The 12,708-nt window shown below is 55.0% G+C and overlaps 5 protein-coding genes across 5 annotated transcripts, besides 9 other annotated features; 3 read left to right on the top strand and 2 right to left on the bottom strand.

Annotated features, from left to right (window-relative positions):
• Positions 1-431: 431 nt before the first annotated feature.
• Positions 432-456: a microsatellite.
• Positions 457-1,035: 579 nt separating this feature from the next.
• TraAM80_04686 (arylformamidase) lies at positions 1,036-2,067 on the top strand (the record flags this gene model as incomplete). Its single annotated transcript, XM_029381604.1, has 1 exon — positions 1,036-2,067. One exon carries the CDS (start codon positions 1,036-1,038, stop codon positions 2,065-2,067), a length of 1,032 nt encoding a protein of 343 aa, XP_029238544.1.
• A 123-nt stretch (positions 2,068-2,190) lies between these two features.
• Positions 2,191-2,213: a microsatellite.
• A 260-nt stretch (positions 2,214-2,473) lies between these two features.
• Positions 2,474-2,518: a microsatellite.
• Positions 2,519-2,532: 14 nt separating this feature from the next.
• Positions 2,533-6,522, top strand: TraAM80_04685 (putative DEAD/DEAH box helicase-like protein; the record flags this gene model as incomplete). Its single annotated transcript, XM_029381603.1, has 1 exon — positions 2,533-6,522. One exon carries the CDS (start codon positions 2,533-2,535, stop codon positions 6,520-6,522), a length of 3,990 nt encoding a protein of 1,329 aa, XP_029238543.1.
• A 39-nt stretch (positions 6,523-6,561) lies between these two features.
• Positions 6,562-6,602: a sequence feature (A-rich).
• Positions 6,603-6,838: 236 nt separating this feature from the next.
• On the top strand, positions 6,839-8,746 carry TraAM80_04684 (uncharacterized protein; the record flags this gene model as incomplete). Its single annotated transcript, XM_029381602.1, has 1 exon — positions 6,839-8,746. The coding sequence occupies one exon, from the start codon at positions 6,839-6,841 to the stop codon at positions 8,744-8,746; it is 1,908 nt and encodes a 635-aa protein (XP_029238542.1).
• Positions 8,747-8,960: 214 nt separating this feature from the next.
• Positions 8,961-8,988: a microsatellite.
• Positions 8,989-9,204: 216 nt separating this feature from the next.
• Positions 9,205-9,244: a microsatellite.
• A 441-nt stretch (positions 9,245-9,685) lies between these two features.
• On the bottom strand, positions 9,686-10,030 carry TraAM80_04683 (uncharacterized protein; the record flags this gene model as incomplete). The annotated part of the gene is made up of 1 exon (XM_029381601.1): positions 9,686-10,030. The coding sequence occupies one exon, from the start codon at positions 10,028-10,030 to the stop codon at positions 9,686-9,688; it is 345 nt and encodes a 114-aa protein (XP_029238541.1).
• A 294-nt stretch (positions 10,031-10,324) lies between these two features.
• Positions 10,325-10,347: a microsatellite.
• Positions 10,348-10,527: 180 nt separating this feature from the next.
• Positions 10,528-10,557: a microsatellite.
• A 9-nt stretch (positions 10,558-10,566) lies between these two features.
• Positions 10,567-12,450, bottom strand: TraAM80_04682 (uncharacterized protein; the record flags this gene model as incomplete). Its single annotated transcript, XM_029381600.1, has 1 exon — positions 10,567-12,450. The coding sequence occupies one exon, from the start codon at positions 12,448-12,450 to the stop codon at positions 10,567-10,569; it is 1,884 nt and encodes a 627-aa protein (XP_029238540.1).
• A 104-nt stretch (positions 12,451-12,554) lies between these two features.
• Positions 12,555-12,617: a microsatellite.
• Positions 12,618-12,708: the final 91 nt, after the last annotated feature.

Below are 12,708 nucleotides of genomic sequence, written 5' to 3'. Positions count from 1 at the left end.
CTTTTATTTCTATTGCTTTTCATATATGGAAAATGAACGCACGCTGACGATGGCTTTGGTGCTGCAGTGGCAGGTTTTACTGCATGTTTTTCTTTGGGTTGTTTAGGTGGGGATCAGTGTGCCTGTGCCAAGGATTCTTCTTGGGGATGTGTGCTGTGAGGTGAAGAGTTACTTCCGTCGTTGCACGGTTGGTGCGGCGTTGCAAGATTGCACAGGGTATTAAAATGAGTGGGGCGCGTTATAGACTCTGCTAACGTTGTTTGCGTTTCTATGCGCACAGCGAGAGTGTGGGTGTTTGCTGACCGCCTTCTTTGCCGGCCGTGCAGTTTTTTGCACGTGCGCATGTAGGTGTTGGAACTCCGTGTGCACAACATATTTTTTTTTTGGACGTTGTCGGGCTGCAGTCAAGGCGGAGGCGTCAATTTTTTGCTACGCACACACACACACACACACACATCAGCAGCGGCAACCCATCTCTCGGTGAGGATGTGGGATGTGGCCACTGGCACTGCAATTGATGGAATAAAAGTGTGGAGGTCCCACGGATGGGCGACAAGTGCGCTGGGAGTTAGGGGGCGTGGTGCCGCACTCTGTTGGGGAAGCAGATGTGGTGGTGCGAGGAACGTGGTTTAATGCTGGTCTGTGACCGCGAGCCTAAGGAGGAAAGTTGGCGTGTGCAACCAAGGTAGCCACGCCGCCCAGCTTCGCCAGGTTGGCCTGTGGTGGGGATATTTATGTTGAAATTCTCGCTTCACCCATCCCCGATTCTCTTTCGGGTTTGGATGGATTGCGCCCGAACAGACAAGCAACAAAACCTCGTGTCTGTCCGCGGAAGGCAACGTGTATGTGTTTGCGGAGCGGGTGGTTTATTATTATTACTATTCTCCGAGGTCATGCTTGCGGGGTTGCCGCGCCTGACGCGGGTGCCACGTGTTGATGGTATCATTACTGGTTTTTCCCTCCCGCTTTGTTACGCTGTCGTGTCTGCCTAAATAGCTTTAAGTACCAGTTGTGGGCCGCTCTGTTTTCGATGCGATGACGAGCGAGGCAAAGCGCAAACTCGCGGAATGGCGCCACAGCGCTGCTGGTGCTGTGGCGTTGAGGCTGCATAGTAGTGTTGACCTCTCAGTGCGCTCCAGTGCGGCACGGGTGACGGTTCCAGGCGTTCTCCCCTCCTTTCTGCTGGGAAACTGGAGTGCTCTTACCAACCGCCTGCGCCTCCCCTCATTGGCGGTAACATCGCTTGTGAGTTTTATTTTCGGGGTTGCCTGGACACTGAGCCAGCTGTCGCGTCGAACGACGGGTGTGCTAAAGCGTTTCTCACCTCTTCGCGTGCTTCTGGGGACGGTGCTAATCGTTGCGTACGTGCGCTTTGTTCGGTGGCGTCAGTTGTTGGTGGATGACGTAATAAGGTACATGAATTATTCACGCCTTGTGCTGGCCTCATCTCAGCTCGGTGACAGCACCCTTACCGCTTCCAACTCTCAGTTAGTGTCACACGGTGACACCCCTTTCACGTTTCTTCGCAACGGCGCCACTGAATTTTTTGATGCCGCGCACTATACCGGTGATGCAGTGATAGTTGATATCAGCGATTTATTAGAAGCAGACGCTGAGGGTGTCTGCGCGCGTCCACCCCTGCCTATCACGCGGCGTATCATGGAGGCGGCTATTGTTCCTGGTGCCGCCCTATCGCCTGTTTGGCGTCTCTTACTTGTTACAGGCCATCTCCCCAACCGGGATGAAGACACTTTGGCAAATGGGTTTGCGTATATGGAGGCGGCAACGGTGCGGTATCTTGCTGAATTGTACCCCTCGCTGCTGCTGATTGGCACAGATGCTCTGCTCGTTGATGACCCCGCCACACCGTCCGTTGCTGATTCAGCGCGCGGTGCTTTAGATGAATGTGGGATTGCTGTTCTTGGGGGTCTGTGTTTTGCTGGAGTTTACCCTCGCCTGAGGGTATCGAGGTTTCTTAGGGGTTCAATAATGACCTTGTTTAATGGGGCGCACCCATTTGACGAAGTCCGGGGGTGTCGTGTGGTGTTTTTTCCAAGTGCCGCATAAAAGGTGATTGGGGAAGCGATACGGCTCAAGGCAGCACTGCTGGTGGTAGCGGCCCGGATATACAAATGGGCCTGGTACCATCGGCCCTGTGCGTGGCATGCGCGTGTAGGAGTGTGGGGTAGTTATATATATATATATATATATATTAGTAGTGGTTGTTGTAGTGGTTGTTGGTTCTGCGTCTCTTTACGCCTGTATTGTTTGCCTTAAAAGAGCCGAGCCTCCCCCCAGCATGTGGGGGCTGTGGCCACTCACTGCCTTGAATGAGAGGGGGCGGAGGGTTCATGACTATGCGGAAGATGGCCCTCATTTTCTTTGTCTTTTTTTTTTTAAAAAAAATGCCGGTGCCTTTTTTTTCCTCCGCGCTTGACATGCGTGCACTCACGAATGGTGCACAATTGAGTGCAGGACGTGGAGTAAGAAGGAAGAGGGGATAGGAAGGAAGGAAGGAGGTGTTTTCTTCCGATGTCGACCGCGCGCGAGTGTCTTGGGCCTCTCGTCTCGTACCTACCCTACCCCACCTTCACCCGTGTGCAGGAGACCGTCATCCCGACGCTGCTCCAGGGCGACGGCAACGTCGTCGTGGCTGCACCGACCGGCAGTGGTAAGACTGCCCTGTTGGAGGTGGCGATGCTGCGTCTCTTCCAGCCTCACCTTTGCCTCCACACAGGAAGAGCTGCTAGCGAATCTGGTCGCGGGACGGCATCGAAGGGAAAGGCGGTGTACGTATGCCCTATCAAGGCCCTTGCCAGCGAAAAGTATGGGCTATGGCAGGAAAAGTTTCCAACTCTTTCAGTGGCGCTTGAAACAGGAGATCAGGAGCTGTCACGAGGAGAAGAGGGCAGATTACTTGAAGTTCCCGACGCGGATATTATCATCACAACACCAGAGCGATGGGACAGTATTACACGGCGGTGGAAGGAGGGGGTCGTTTGGAGTTTGATGGCATCTGTTGCCCTGCTTCTACTTGACGAAGTACACACTGTGAGTGAGGAAAGAGGCGCCGCTCTGGAGGCTATTGTAAGTCGTATGAAGGCCATAAAGGCGTGTATGTCTAGTCGTGGACCCCACTTCTTCTCCACCCGGTTTGTAGCTATCAGTGGAACCCTGCCGAATATTGCGGACTTTGCTGAGTGGCTGCAGGTGGAGCCCAGTGGCGTTTTCTCATTTACCTCTGCGGATCGACCGGTGCCGCTGACATTACGGATTGTGTCATATCCCAGCACCTCAAACAACCCCTTTGCGTTTGATCGCTTTCTTTCCTTCAAGTTGTTTGGCCTTATACGCCAGTTCAGTGCAGGCAGGCCGACTATTGTGTTTTGTGCCTCGCGCAAGGAGGCGATTAATTCCTCCTTGAGGATCGTGGCGGAGGTGAAGGAGGCGGCCTCACGAGAGGATGCGGAGGATCGTCTGCGGCCAACTGAAGAAGTGGAACGGTTGGCGTCATCAGCGACTGACAAGCAGTTGCGGGGACTCCTCTTGCTTGGGATTGCCTACCACCATGCAGCAATGTTGATGCATGATCGCGTTCTCGTGGAGCGTATGTTTCGAGAGCATTACATCTCTGTGATTTGCACAACCACGACGCTGGCTCTCGGCGTCAACCTTCCCGCCCACCTTGTGATCATCAAAGGCACGACATTCTTTAAGAGTGGTCGTCGTGAGGACCTGCCGCTCTCGGAGGTCGCACAGATGAGTGGGCGGGCGGGGCGTCCCGGCCTTGACACCCACGGCATTGCACTCGTTCTCACAACAGAAGCTAAAGCCACCCTTTATGAGCCGCTGCGACATGGTGACTCCTGTTCAACAGTTGAAAGCCAGCTACATCAGAGGATGATTGAGCACGTGAACGCGGAGGTGGCCCTGCGCACTATTCACAGTTTTGCCCTTGGCGTCGAATGGATTAAGACGACGTTTTTGTGGATTCGTTTAAGACACTGTCCGCGACATTATGGCATCCTCTTTTCCACAAAGGAGGAGGAATCTTCTTTTGACCGCGAGGAGTTCGCAGCTAAGCTCATGCGACGCATGCTCACAGAATTGAAACATCAAAGGTGCGTTTCCATGCGTTATGAAGATGCTTCTGGTGAAGAAAGAAGTGGTCTAGCGAGTGGCGGGGTTCACGGTGGGCGCGATGGCGTTCACATGGAAAACATGACTGGAGTAGTGGAGAGCACACGTGTTGGGCGGGCCATGGCGAGGCGATATGTTTTGCTAAAGACGGTAGAGCTACTCAACGGAGAGACGGCGCGTGCCCGCTCGCAGTTAAACGCCTTGGCGGGGGCCGCCGGAGAGGACGCGTTAAAACCCACCCAAGAGGGTAAGACGCTGGAAAAGTTGGAAGTTGCTCCCGTTGTATTCACATTGCCACAAATTCTTGGTATTCTGAGCCGATTCGCGGAGTTTAAGGAGCTGCGTCTTCGTCAAGGGGATCGGAGGCATTTGAACGAGCTGAATAGGGACATCCGCTTCCCGTTGAAGTCTGGCATTCGAGGAGGAAGGGAGGTGCGTGAGGACTGGCATAAGGTATACGTGCTCCTCCAGGCCCAACTGGCGCACACACCGATCAGCGATTTTTCCCTGCGAAACGATTCTGTTCGGCTTTGGACAACGGTTCCGCGATTAGCTCGCTTTCTCGTTGACTATGCCGGGACAATGAACTCCTACTCCTTTATGAAGGAAAGCTCCCTTCTCTTGCGCTGCATGGAGCAAAGGATGTGGTGGGATGGGCCTGTTTTGAGGCAGTTGGAGGGCGTCAGTGAGAGTGTCGCCAAGGCGCTCCTGCAGGGCGGTATCGGAGGCGTCACCGATGTCTTAGCGTCTGATCCCCGAAAGTTGGAGAGCCTCTGTGGCAAGAGCATTCCCTTTGGCAGTGAATTGCAGGATTTGTGTCGGGCGATACCGAAGTGTGGGCTCTCGCTTGAGCTCTGTGGGAGTTCTGAGGCCATCAGGGCAGTTGTCACCCTGGCGCCTCAGCCCTGCAGGGCACGCGGCAGTCACGTCAAGTATCATCGCATGGTTGTCATTGTGGGTCACACCGCAACGGACGCAATCCTGCTCCTTCGGCAATTCTGCCCCTCTGACGCCAAGGAGGGGCAAATAACATTCACCTTTCAGGTACCGCGCGGTTGCCAAGGTTGTGTTGTGGGCCAACTTTTTACAGAGCAGCACATGCTTGGGGGTGATGCCCAAGCAGTTCTTAACCTGGGCGAGCGCACCAGGGCGGAGGGACACGAGAATTCCGTTGACGAGGCTGCGGCGCGGACCCAGCAGAGGACAAGTGGGATTCTGCCGTCTAATGCGTTCAATGCGCTTCTCCGTGACCTTCGTTGGGTGGAAGGTTCTTCTCCCAGCAGTGCAATGCATGCGGCGCGGATTTCCCCGCGGAGGCATGATGCCAGCGCTGCGAATGCAATGGGTTCATCAACGGATACAGTTTTGTTGGAGCAACGGCCTCTCGTCAGCGGGTCCACTCCAGAGAGGTCCTCCTCTCGCGACGCCGGCGCCGTGAACGAGGGCAGAAGCACCGAGGCCGCTGAACGGGCTCATCCACGCGGTGGTGTAGATACCGCCGTAACAGAGGTAGATGACGACTACAGACATTTGGTGATGCGTACAAGTTGCATTGCCTCCCAGTTGAAGTTTAACAACAATTCCCCCGTCTTGCCTTGCAAACGACTTCGTCAGGAAACCAGCACGAGCCCAAGTGCCTCTTTTCGACCTCTGCAGAGCTCATTCGCAGGTGCGCAGGAGGGGGCCTCTTCTGCTTCACTTCCTCATGGGGTTTCCGTGGCGCTTCCCAAAGCTGATTCTCCAGATTCCCCTGCAGTTTCGCGCGGCGCCGCCGCCGCCGCCACCTACTCACACCCATCCGCGCGATTTCGCGTTGCTGTGCAGTTCTCCGCACCACAAGAACGGCTTCAGGAACCCCCCTTTCGAGTTATGGGGAGCTGTGGGCGGTTTGTGGGGCTCACGGCTGGGGCGCCTGCTGGTGCACATGGTCCTTTTGGGGGGCCTTCCCATCTTCTGACGCAGCGGCAGCCCACATTTATGCGCGAGTTTCATCCCCCGCCACGATGCTTCTATAACGGCTCGGTTTCGGCGCAGGGAGCTGCCCCACCGTGCTTCAGAAACTCCGTTGGTGATGTTGTTGCCCATCACAGCGCCAGCGCGGATGCGCACCAACCCTGGCATCGAGGTCTTTTCTCTCCCTCTCCTCAGGGGTGGTCGCGGGGGTGGGTTACCGCTGCTGCAAACCCTCGTACTCCATGGGAGGCGTCCCGGGCACCGCGCGACTATCCAACGCTGAACGACAGCTGCTCCGTGTCGAATCTGGAGCCTCTTCACGGTTCTTTTCTTGCGGCCTCGACGCCCGAGTTTTTCCATAAAATGCCTGGCGGAGGCCGCGCGGGTGTCGCGCCACGAGCAACAGCTGTGCAAAGGGGGTGGTGGTAGTCTATCGGAGCGCGCCTGCGCGTGGCTGCTCCTTTACTATTTTTATTTTTATTATTATTTATTTATTTATTTTTTTTTTTGGGGGGGGGGGGGTGCGGCTTTGGTGAGGCGTTGGCATCATTGTCATTGTTTGTTATTCTTGTTGTCTTTATACCGCTTATGCCCGCTGGGGGCGTTCAACTGCTTGCGCCGGGCGCGCAAGGCAAACCCACCCACGTATGCAGGCGTTTTGGCCCTTTGCACGTAATGTCTCTGCATTTTTTTTTGCCTTGCACGCACACACGCATACATACAAAGAAGAAGAAGAGAAACCAAGATGTTTAACGCTCTCTTTGGTTTGGGCGTCAACATCGTTGGGGGATTTGGTTTCTCGAGCTCAACTACGGTGGGCGAGGTTGTCGCACGCGAGGATTTATCGTTGCACCTTCAGTCGCAGCGTGGGAATGGAAGAGGCTTGGCGTCGCTCAAAGCATTCGTGGAGCGCTGCGGCCAGGAACTCGTCCAAGCAGCACTACAGCCCTCTTGCGGCAAGGGGGCTGGCTTTTCAGCCGGAGGGGGAGAGTCCTCAAGGAACCGCTCCCAACAAGGGGAAACCCGGGCCCAGAAGCAGACGCTTTTTAGCGAGAATGCCACAGAGCTGATCACATTTTATTTGGATGCTTTTGAGGACGCGGAGTTGTTTATTAGGCGCGTGGTGGCGGCGGCGATCCGTGCCCTTGGGACTACAGCGCCGCTGCCGCCGCTGGCCGCTCGGTGTTTCCAGCGCATCATTTTGAAAGCCTTCGACGTGGATCCTGAAAACGCAACGGCCGCCATCGCCGCAGTCTTGGACGAGGAGTTGCTTATCAACATCATTCGCCACATTTCCACGAATTATGTTGTGTGTGAAACCGTTGCAGCCTTGTTTGAAACGACCCGGCGGGACACAGGTCGCGTTCCTTTTTCTACGGCGTCACCGGTGTTTGTTGAGGCCTGTGTTCGATTGCGTTTAGCGGAGCACCTTGCTGCATATATGGCGGTCGCGCTGCGCACCGAAAGTTGCCAGCCGTACTTTAGTTTCTGGAAGGAACTGGTCAAACGCGGCTACAACCAGACTGCGGGGCCCGTCGTGGATGAACTTATGAAGTATGAATTGTTGTCTGCGTACGTAAAAGACATCCTCCAGGGCTGCGAGGAATCCAGGGCAATTCCAGGGGCTGTTCCACTTGCCGCCCAGGGTGTGGAGGTGTACCACGGCATCGTAGCCCTGGTGCGAACCTCCCTTGTCCCCGCTGAAGTCTGCCAAATGTACTCCATGAATGCCATGGCGATCGCCCCTATCAAGCTTTTGGCCGTGTACTTTAGGCGGTTTTGTGACCTAATACCTTTGGGTGGGGCAGCAGCTTCATCTCGTTTGGATTCCGTGCGAATTGCGCTGTGCGCGCTGTTTGCGGAAGTTCTTTGCTTTCGGCTGCGCGATACGGACCGCATCATTGCAGAGTCCGACTTCTTAGGAAGCTTGCTAGCAGTCAGCACCCAACACCCACACTGCCACAGCCTTTCAATGCTGCTGCAGCGGTCCCTTCTATCGATCTTTTCGGGTGCTAAAGCAGAGGCCGGCAATCTTTTGTTACAACACGTCCTGGCAACAGAAAACTCACGCAGGCCAGGTTTTCTTTCGGAATGTGTGGGGCTTTGCGTGGGCGACGGCTTTCAGCACACGCCGCTTAGCGCGCTGATGGCGGAAGCTTGGCAAACTTTGGCCAAAAGATTACCCCTTACGGATTCATGCGGGGCACTGCGGCACGCTATTGAATTATTCTTAACAAATGAGCAGCTGCAGGGGCGGATTCGGGGCATTGAGCGGCCCATCACGGGCGAGGGCTTTGCAGCCGCGGTGCCGGGGAGCAAAGAGGGGATACGCCACCGCCCTACTATCAACTACGTTTCGCGGCCGGACTCCCAGGGCCCCTCCTCGTTCGCTCTCGCTGCGCCTTCCTCCACCAACCGGGGGGGCCCGCATGGAGGAGGCAAGCGAGCGGGCGCCCACACTTCGGAGGAGTGGCCCGGGGCGAGCCCCGGCCAGGGGACGGCAGCCCCGGGCGGCGCCATCAGTGACGCCGCGTTCGCCGCGCCAGAGGCAACGACGAGCGAGACGGAGGACTCTGTCACCGTGGGCCTGGCATGGGCAGAGGAGGTGGCGTTGGCCGAGGCGCCTTCGCGAGCGGGAGGCGCGCCCTCATAGCGCTGGCGCGGTGCCTCGGCCCGCGGGCGCCACCGAAAACCCGAAGGAGTGGCCGGTTTGGGGGCGCGGCCATGAAGGCGTGGGGCGCCGCGCGGGCTGTAAGTAAAATGCCGCGCGCGCCATTCCGCACCACCCGGCGCCTTGCTTTCCTCTCCCGCCTTTTCTGCTACCTGGACCCGTCTTAATTCTTCTTCCTGGTTGCATCTTTTACTGTGGGCGGGCGGGCGGGCGGTGGGTGGGCGAAGAACGCCACGCCGAGGCCGCGTCTTCTTTTAAGCTTGTTATAGTTTTTCTGCCCCCCGCATGGGTTGCGTATGTGTGTTTTTTACCCTCTTCTCGCTACCCTCGCCCCTCCATCTCTCTCTCAAGCTGCGCGCGCCCTTTCTTCTCTCCCTATTGTTCTCTGCATTTTTCTGAATGGTAAGCGCGCTCAAGCCCCCTCCCGCAAGGAGGGCCCGGCGCGGGGGGAGGGGCAGGGGCGCGCCGAGCGCGGAGGCGAATCCGATAAGAAAACGAAGAAAAAGCGAGGGGTAAAAGCAGCAGAGCCTTCCTTTGGGGCTTTCCCCCTTCCTTCCCGCACCCCCGCCCCCGCGCCGCTCGATGCGCGACAGGGGTGGGTTCCTGGATTTCCTCAAACCGTTTATTCTCGCACATGCCGCGGCATGGGCCCGCGCCTTGCTAGCCGAAGCAGCTGCACACGGACCCGAGATCACACATGGGCCGCACAAAAAAAAAAAGGCATATTTGTATATATATAAATAAAAAAAAAACGCCCGCTCCCTGGTCGCGCCACTTCGCCACGGGCGCCCCGCGCCGCGTCCACGGCGGGCCCCTTCGTCTCGTACTGCCGAAACGAAAAGGGAACAACCCGCGTATACATAAAAAAAAAGATAAAAAAAAAGGAGCCAAACAGATGGTGGCGGCGGTGGGGGGTTCGGTTCAAACGGTAATGGTGAGGGCGAGGGCGAGCGCGGCCGCGAGCTGCAATGGGCTCGAAAACAACGCGAGGGCCGCCGGGGCGCTGTCGGGCGAATGGGTGCGAGATTTCGCCTCCGTAGTGGCCTTATCGGCAGCCTCTTTGACCTTCTCCCCCGCGTTCTCTGCCAGTGACCGGGCTGCGGCCGCGGCCCCTTCCAGATCCTCCCTCGTTGGCAGCTTTAGCTCCAGGCCCGGGGCATTCAGTGGGCGACCTCCCACCGGCTGTCCACGCTCCTCTGCGGAGCTGCAGTGCGTGGAGCACAGCAAAAGGAGCAATAGGCACAGAGCTCGCCAAAATAGCCCCATTGGGTTTCGTTATTTATTTATTTTTATTGTTTCGTATATATTTCTCTCAGCGTGTTCTCTTATGCTTGCGCGTTGCTTGGGGTGCGCCGGAAAATGCGTTTCGTGGGGTTTGGGGCGTATCCTCGAAGTGCGGAAGTTTATTCCCCGCTTTAAAGCTTCAGCGGGGCCAACAATACATTGCGCGAGGAGGCAAAGGGGAAGAAAGAATAAGGAAAAGATAAATATATTCCTTTAAATAAGAGCCCACTATTCCGGGAATCCGGGGGCGCGGCGTGCACAAAAAGCTGAAAGCGAGGGGGGGAGGGGGGGGGGGGGGGTGCAATCACGACAGCAGCGCGCAACAGGGAGAAGAAAAAGAAACAACACCAGCAACGACGACAATACCGGCACCAGGGCAGAAAAGCAAATATGATTTTCGTTGTTTATCTCTTTGTTTTTTTTTTTGCTTTTTGTTTCATTTTTCTTTTCGTGTTTGCACCGTTGGCTTCCTCTTTCCTAGGCGGAGGGGAGGGGTGGGTAGGAGGAGGCTCGCCACTCTACCTGTCGGCGGTTGCGGGTTCCTCTGGACGTACGGCAGGAACGTGCTTTATTGACATGCAGGCTTGAGACATCCGTTCAAATGGCCACTTGGCATCGCTCACAAATACCTCCTGCCTGTACATGGTTGTCGGTTGAACCTTCCACTGGCAGCGCCCCTGGAATACAAAGCGCTTGGCCCCTCTCCGTGTTTTATTTGGCCCTGCGTGGTGGTAGTCCTGGCGAACACACTCCAAAATATTTCCGTCGTTGATGCAGTGAGTGGTGACCTCCGTGTCGGGCACGTGCACAGGGACCCCCTCAATAACTTTCTCACTCTCCACTTCCTCGCAGAAGGCATCAAACGTCCATGTGTCACCGGCAAAGTTGCCATTCCAGATGCGAAGCTCAACGGACTTCTTCCGTTGCAGGGGGTAAAGAAAGTTCCGACTGTCATACCTGCCAAACAACACACCATCTGGATTCACGAAGAGGACACCACTGGCCTCTGGATTCTCCGACTCACACGCCTCCATGGATTTAACAGGGTACCACGGAAGCAGATCTACCGTGCCGCTGCTATCCATGTCTTTTAGCTTTAGTCTTAACAACTCCACACGCTCACCTGCAAGCATATCAGAACCTTTCTGTTCACCCATCATAAGGAGGTCAGAAATGTATATTTTGTCGCGTACAAACGTCGCCTCAAAAATAAATCCGATCCCATTGTTATCCACAGCTCCTTTATTCAACTGCGTTAGCGCCGCCGGCGCATCGGTAAAGCGGAAGACAATGTTGTAGCTTGGAAGGTGAATGTAGACCTTGCCCTGGTACCCGATCAAAGAGACCTTATCGCCTTGAATCCAGGGGGTGATCATGTAACTGCGAAGGGCGTAGGCGTGACGCGCAAAAACAGCGTACTCTAACAGAAAATTCGGCTCAGAAAATGGAAATGAGGCCGCCTCATCCAAATTTAATTGCTGAGTTTGTGCCTCGAGAATAGCTGCGACCAGCGTTGGGTCGGTTTCCAAGGGGCACTTCAGCATAAGTTCCACCTCCTTCAAGGAGATGGTTGACTCTTTGGCGGGATTCACGTCTCCCAATTGTCTCAGAGCATCGCCAACTACCTCATCCAACGTCTTTTCTCTGCACTCCACCACCAATGTAGGCTCGCCCTCCAGATAACTCGCACAAAACTCATAGCTCTCAGGGTGAAGTTGACGCTGCAGTGGGTCATCATAGTTAACGCCGCGCAGTTTTGTGTTATCCAAATCATTATCAAGAACAACGACCACATCAAATTTTAAACCATGCTTCTGCAAAAGAAAGTGGACGTAATACGGTTCAAATTTGTTTCGCACCACGATATCGTCAATAACAATCCCCTCAAACGTGTTTTTGCGCGCAAGCAAATCTGCCAGCGGTGCAACATAGTCCGTCGGGGAAACAACAACACCCTCTTCCTTGGATTTGAGCGATATGTATTTGTAGTTGCGAACTTCTGATATTCGCTTAGCCACACTTGTTTTGCCTACGCGCCGGTAACCAAATACAACAACAACAACAGGTCTTGACTTTTTATAGGAGGGGACAGAAACATGTTGCATTGAATGCACCGCATTGGCGTTATAATGCTGTGGCCGTAGTCGCGGATTATTATAGGGTTGTGCGGGCTCATTGCTCGGCATGGGTGGCATGTGGTTAGTGTTAGGAAAAGGAGGTCCCATAATATGCCGGGACATCTGTTGCGGCACCATCTGGTGCGTATGTTGGTTAGTGTAATAGGACAGGTGGTATCCGTGGAAGCGAGAGCCCTGCTGGCCCATCCTCGTGTTTGCGTCCATCCCCGGTTCCACTCCGGACTCCGGCACACTCCACGGCGCTGCATTGGGATTTAGTGACATGGATGTGTCTTTACCGATTATCTTACTAGTACGTCGAGAATCTCGTTGCGGGGGAGCTGCCCTTTTGAAATTAGCTCTTCTTTTATTTCCTCTTTCCTTTCCCTTATGTATCTTCTATATATATATATATAAATAAATACGTATATATATATTTTATTATATATATAGTTAGCCTATCGTGGAGTACCTCCGCGGCAAAAAAAAAAAAACGGGAAACGTGGCCCCAAGAAACAATAAAACAGGACCACCAAAAGCTTA

This window comes from Trypanosoma rangeli (genome assembly GCF_003719475.1).
Source record: "Trypanosoma rangeli strain AM80 chromosome Unknown Tra_15.4_contig_00140, whole genome shotgun sequence".
Classification (NCBI taxonomy): Eukaryota; Euglenozoa; class Kinetoplastea; order Trypanosomatida; family Trypanosomatidae; genus Trypanosoma; species Trypanosoma rangeli.
The sequence above is the reverse complement of the archived record's forward strand: the minus strand, read 5'-3'. Positions and strand labels throughout refer to the sequence as shown.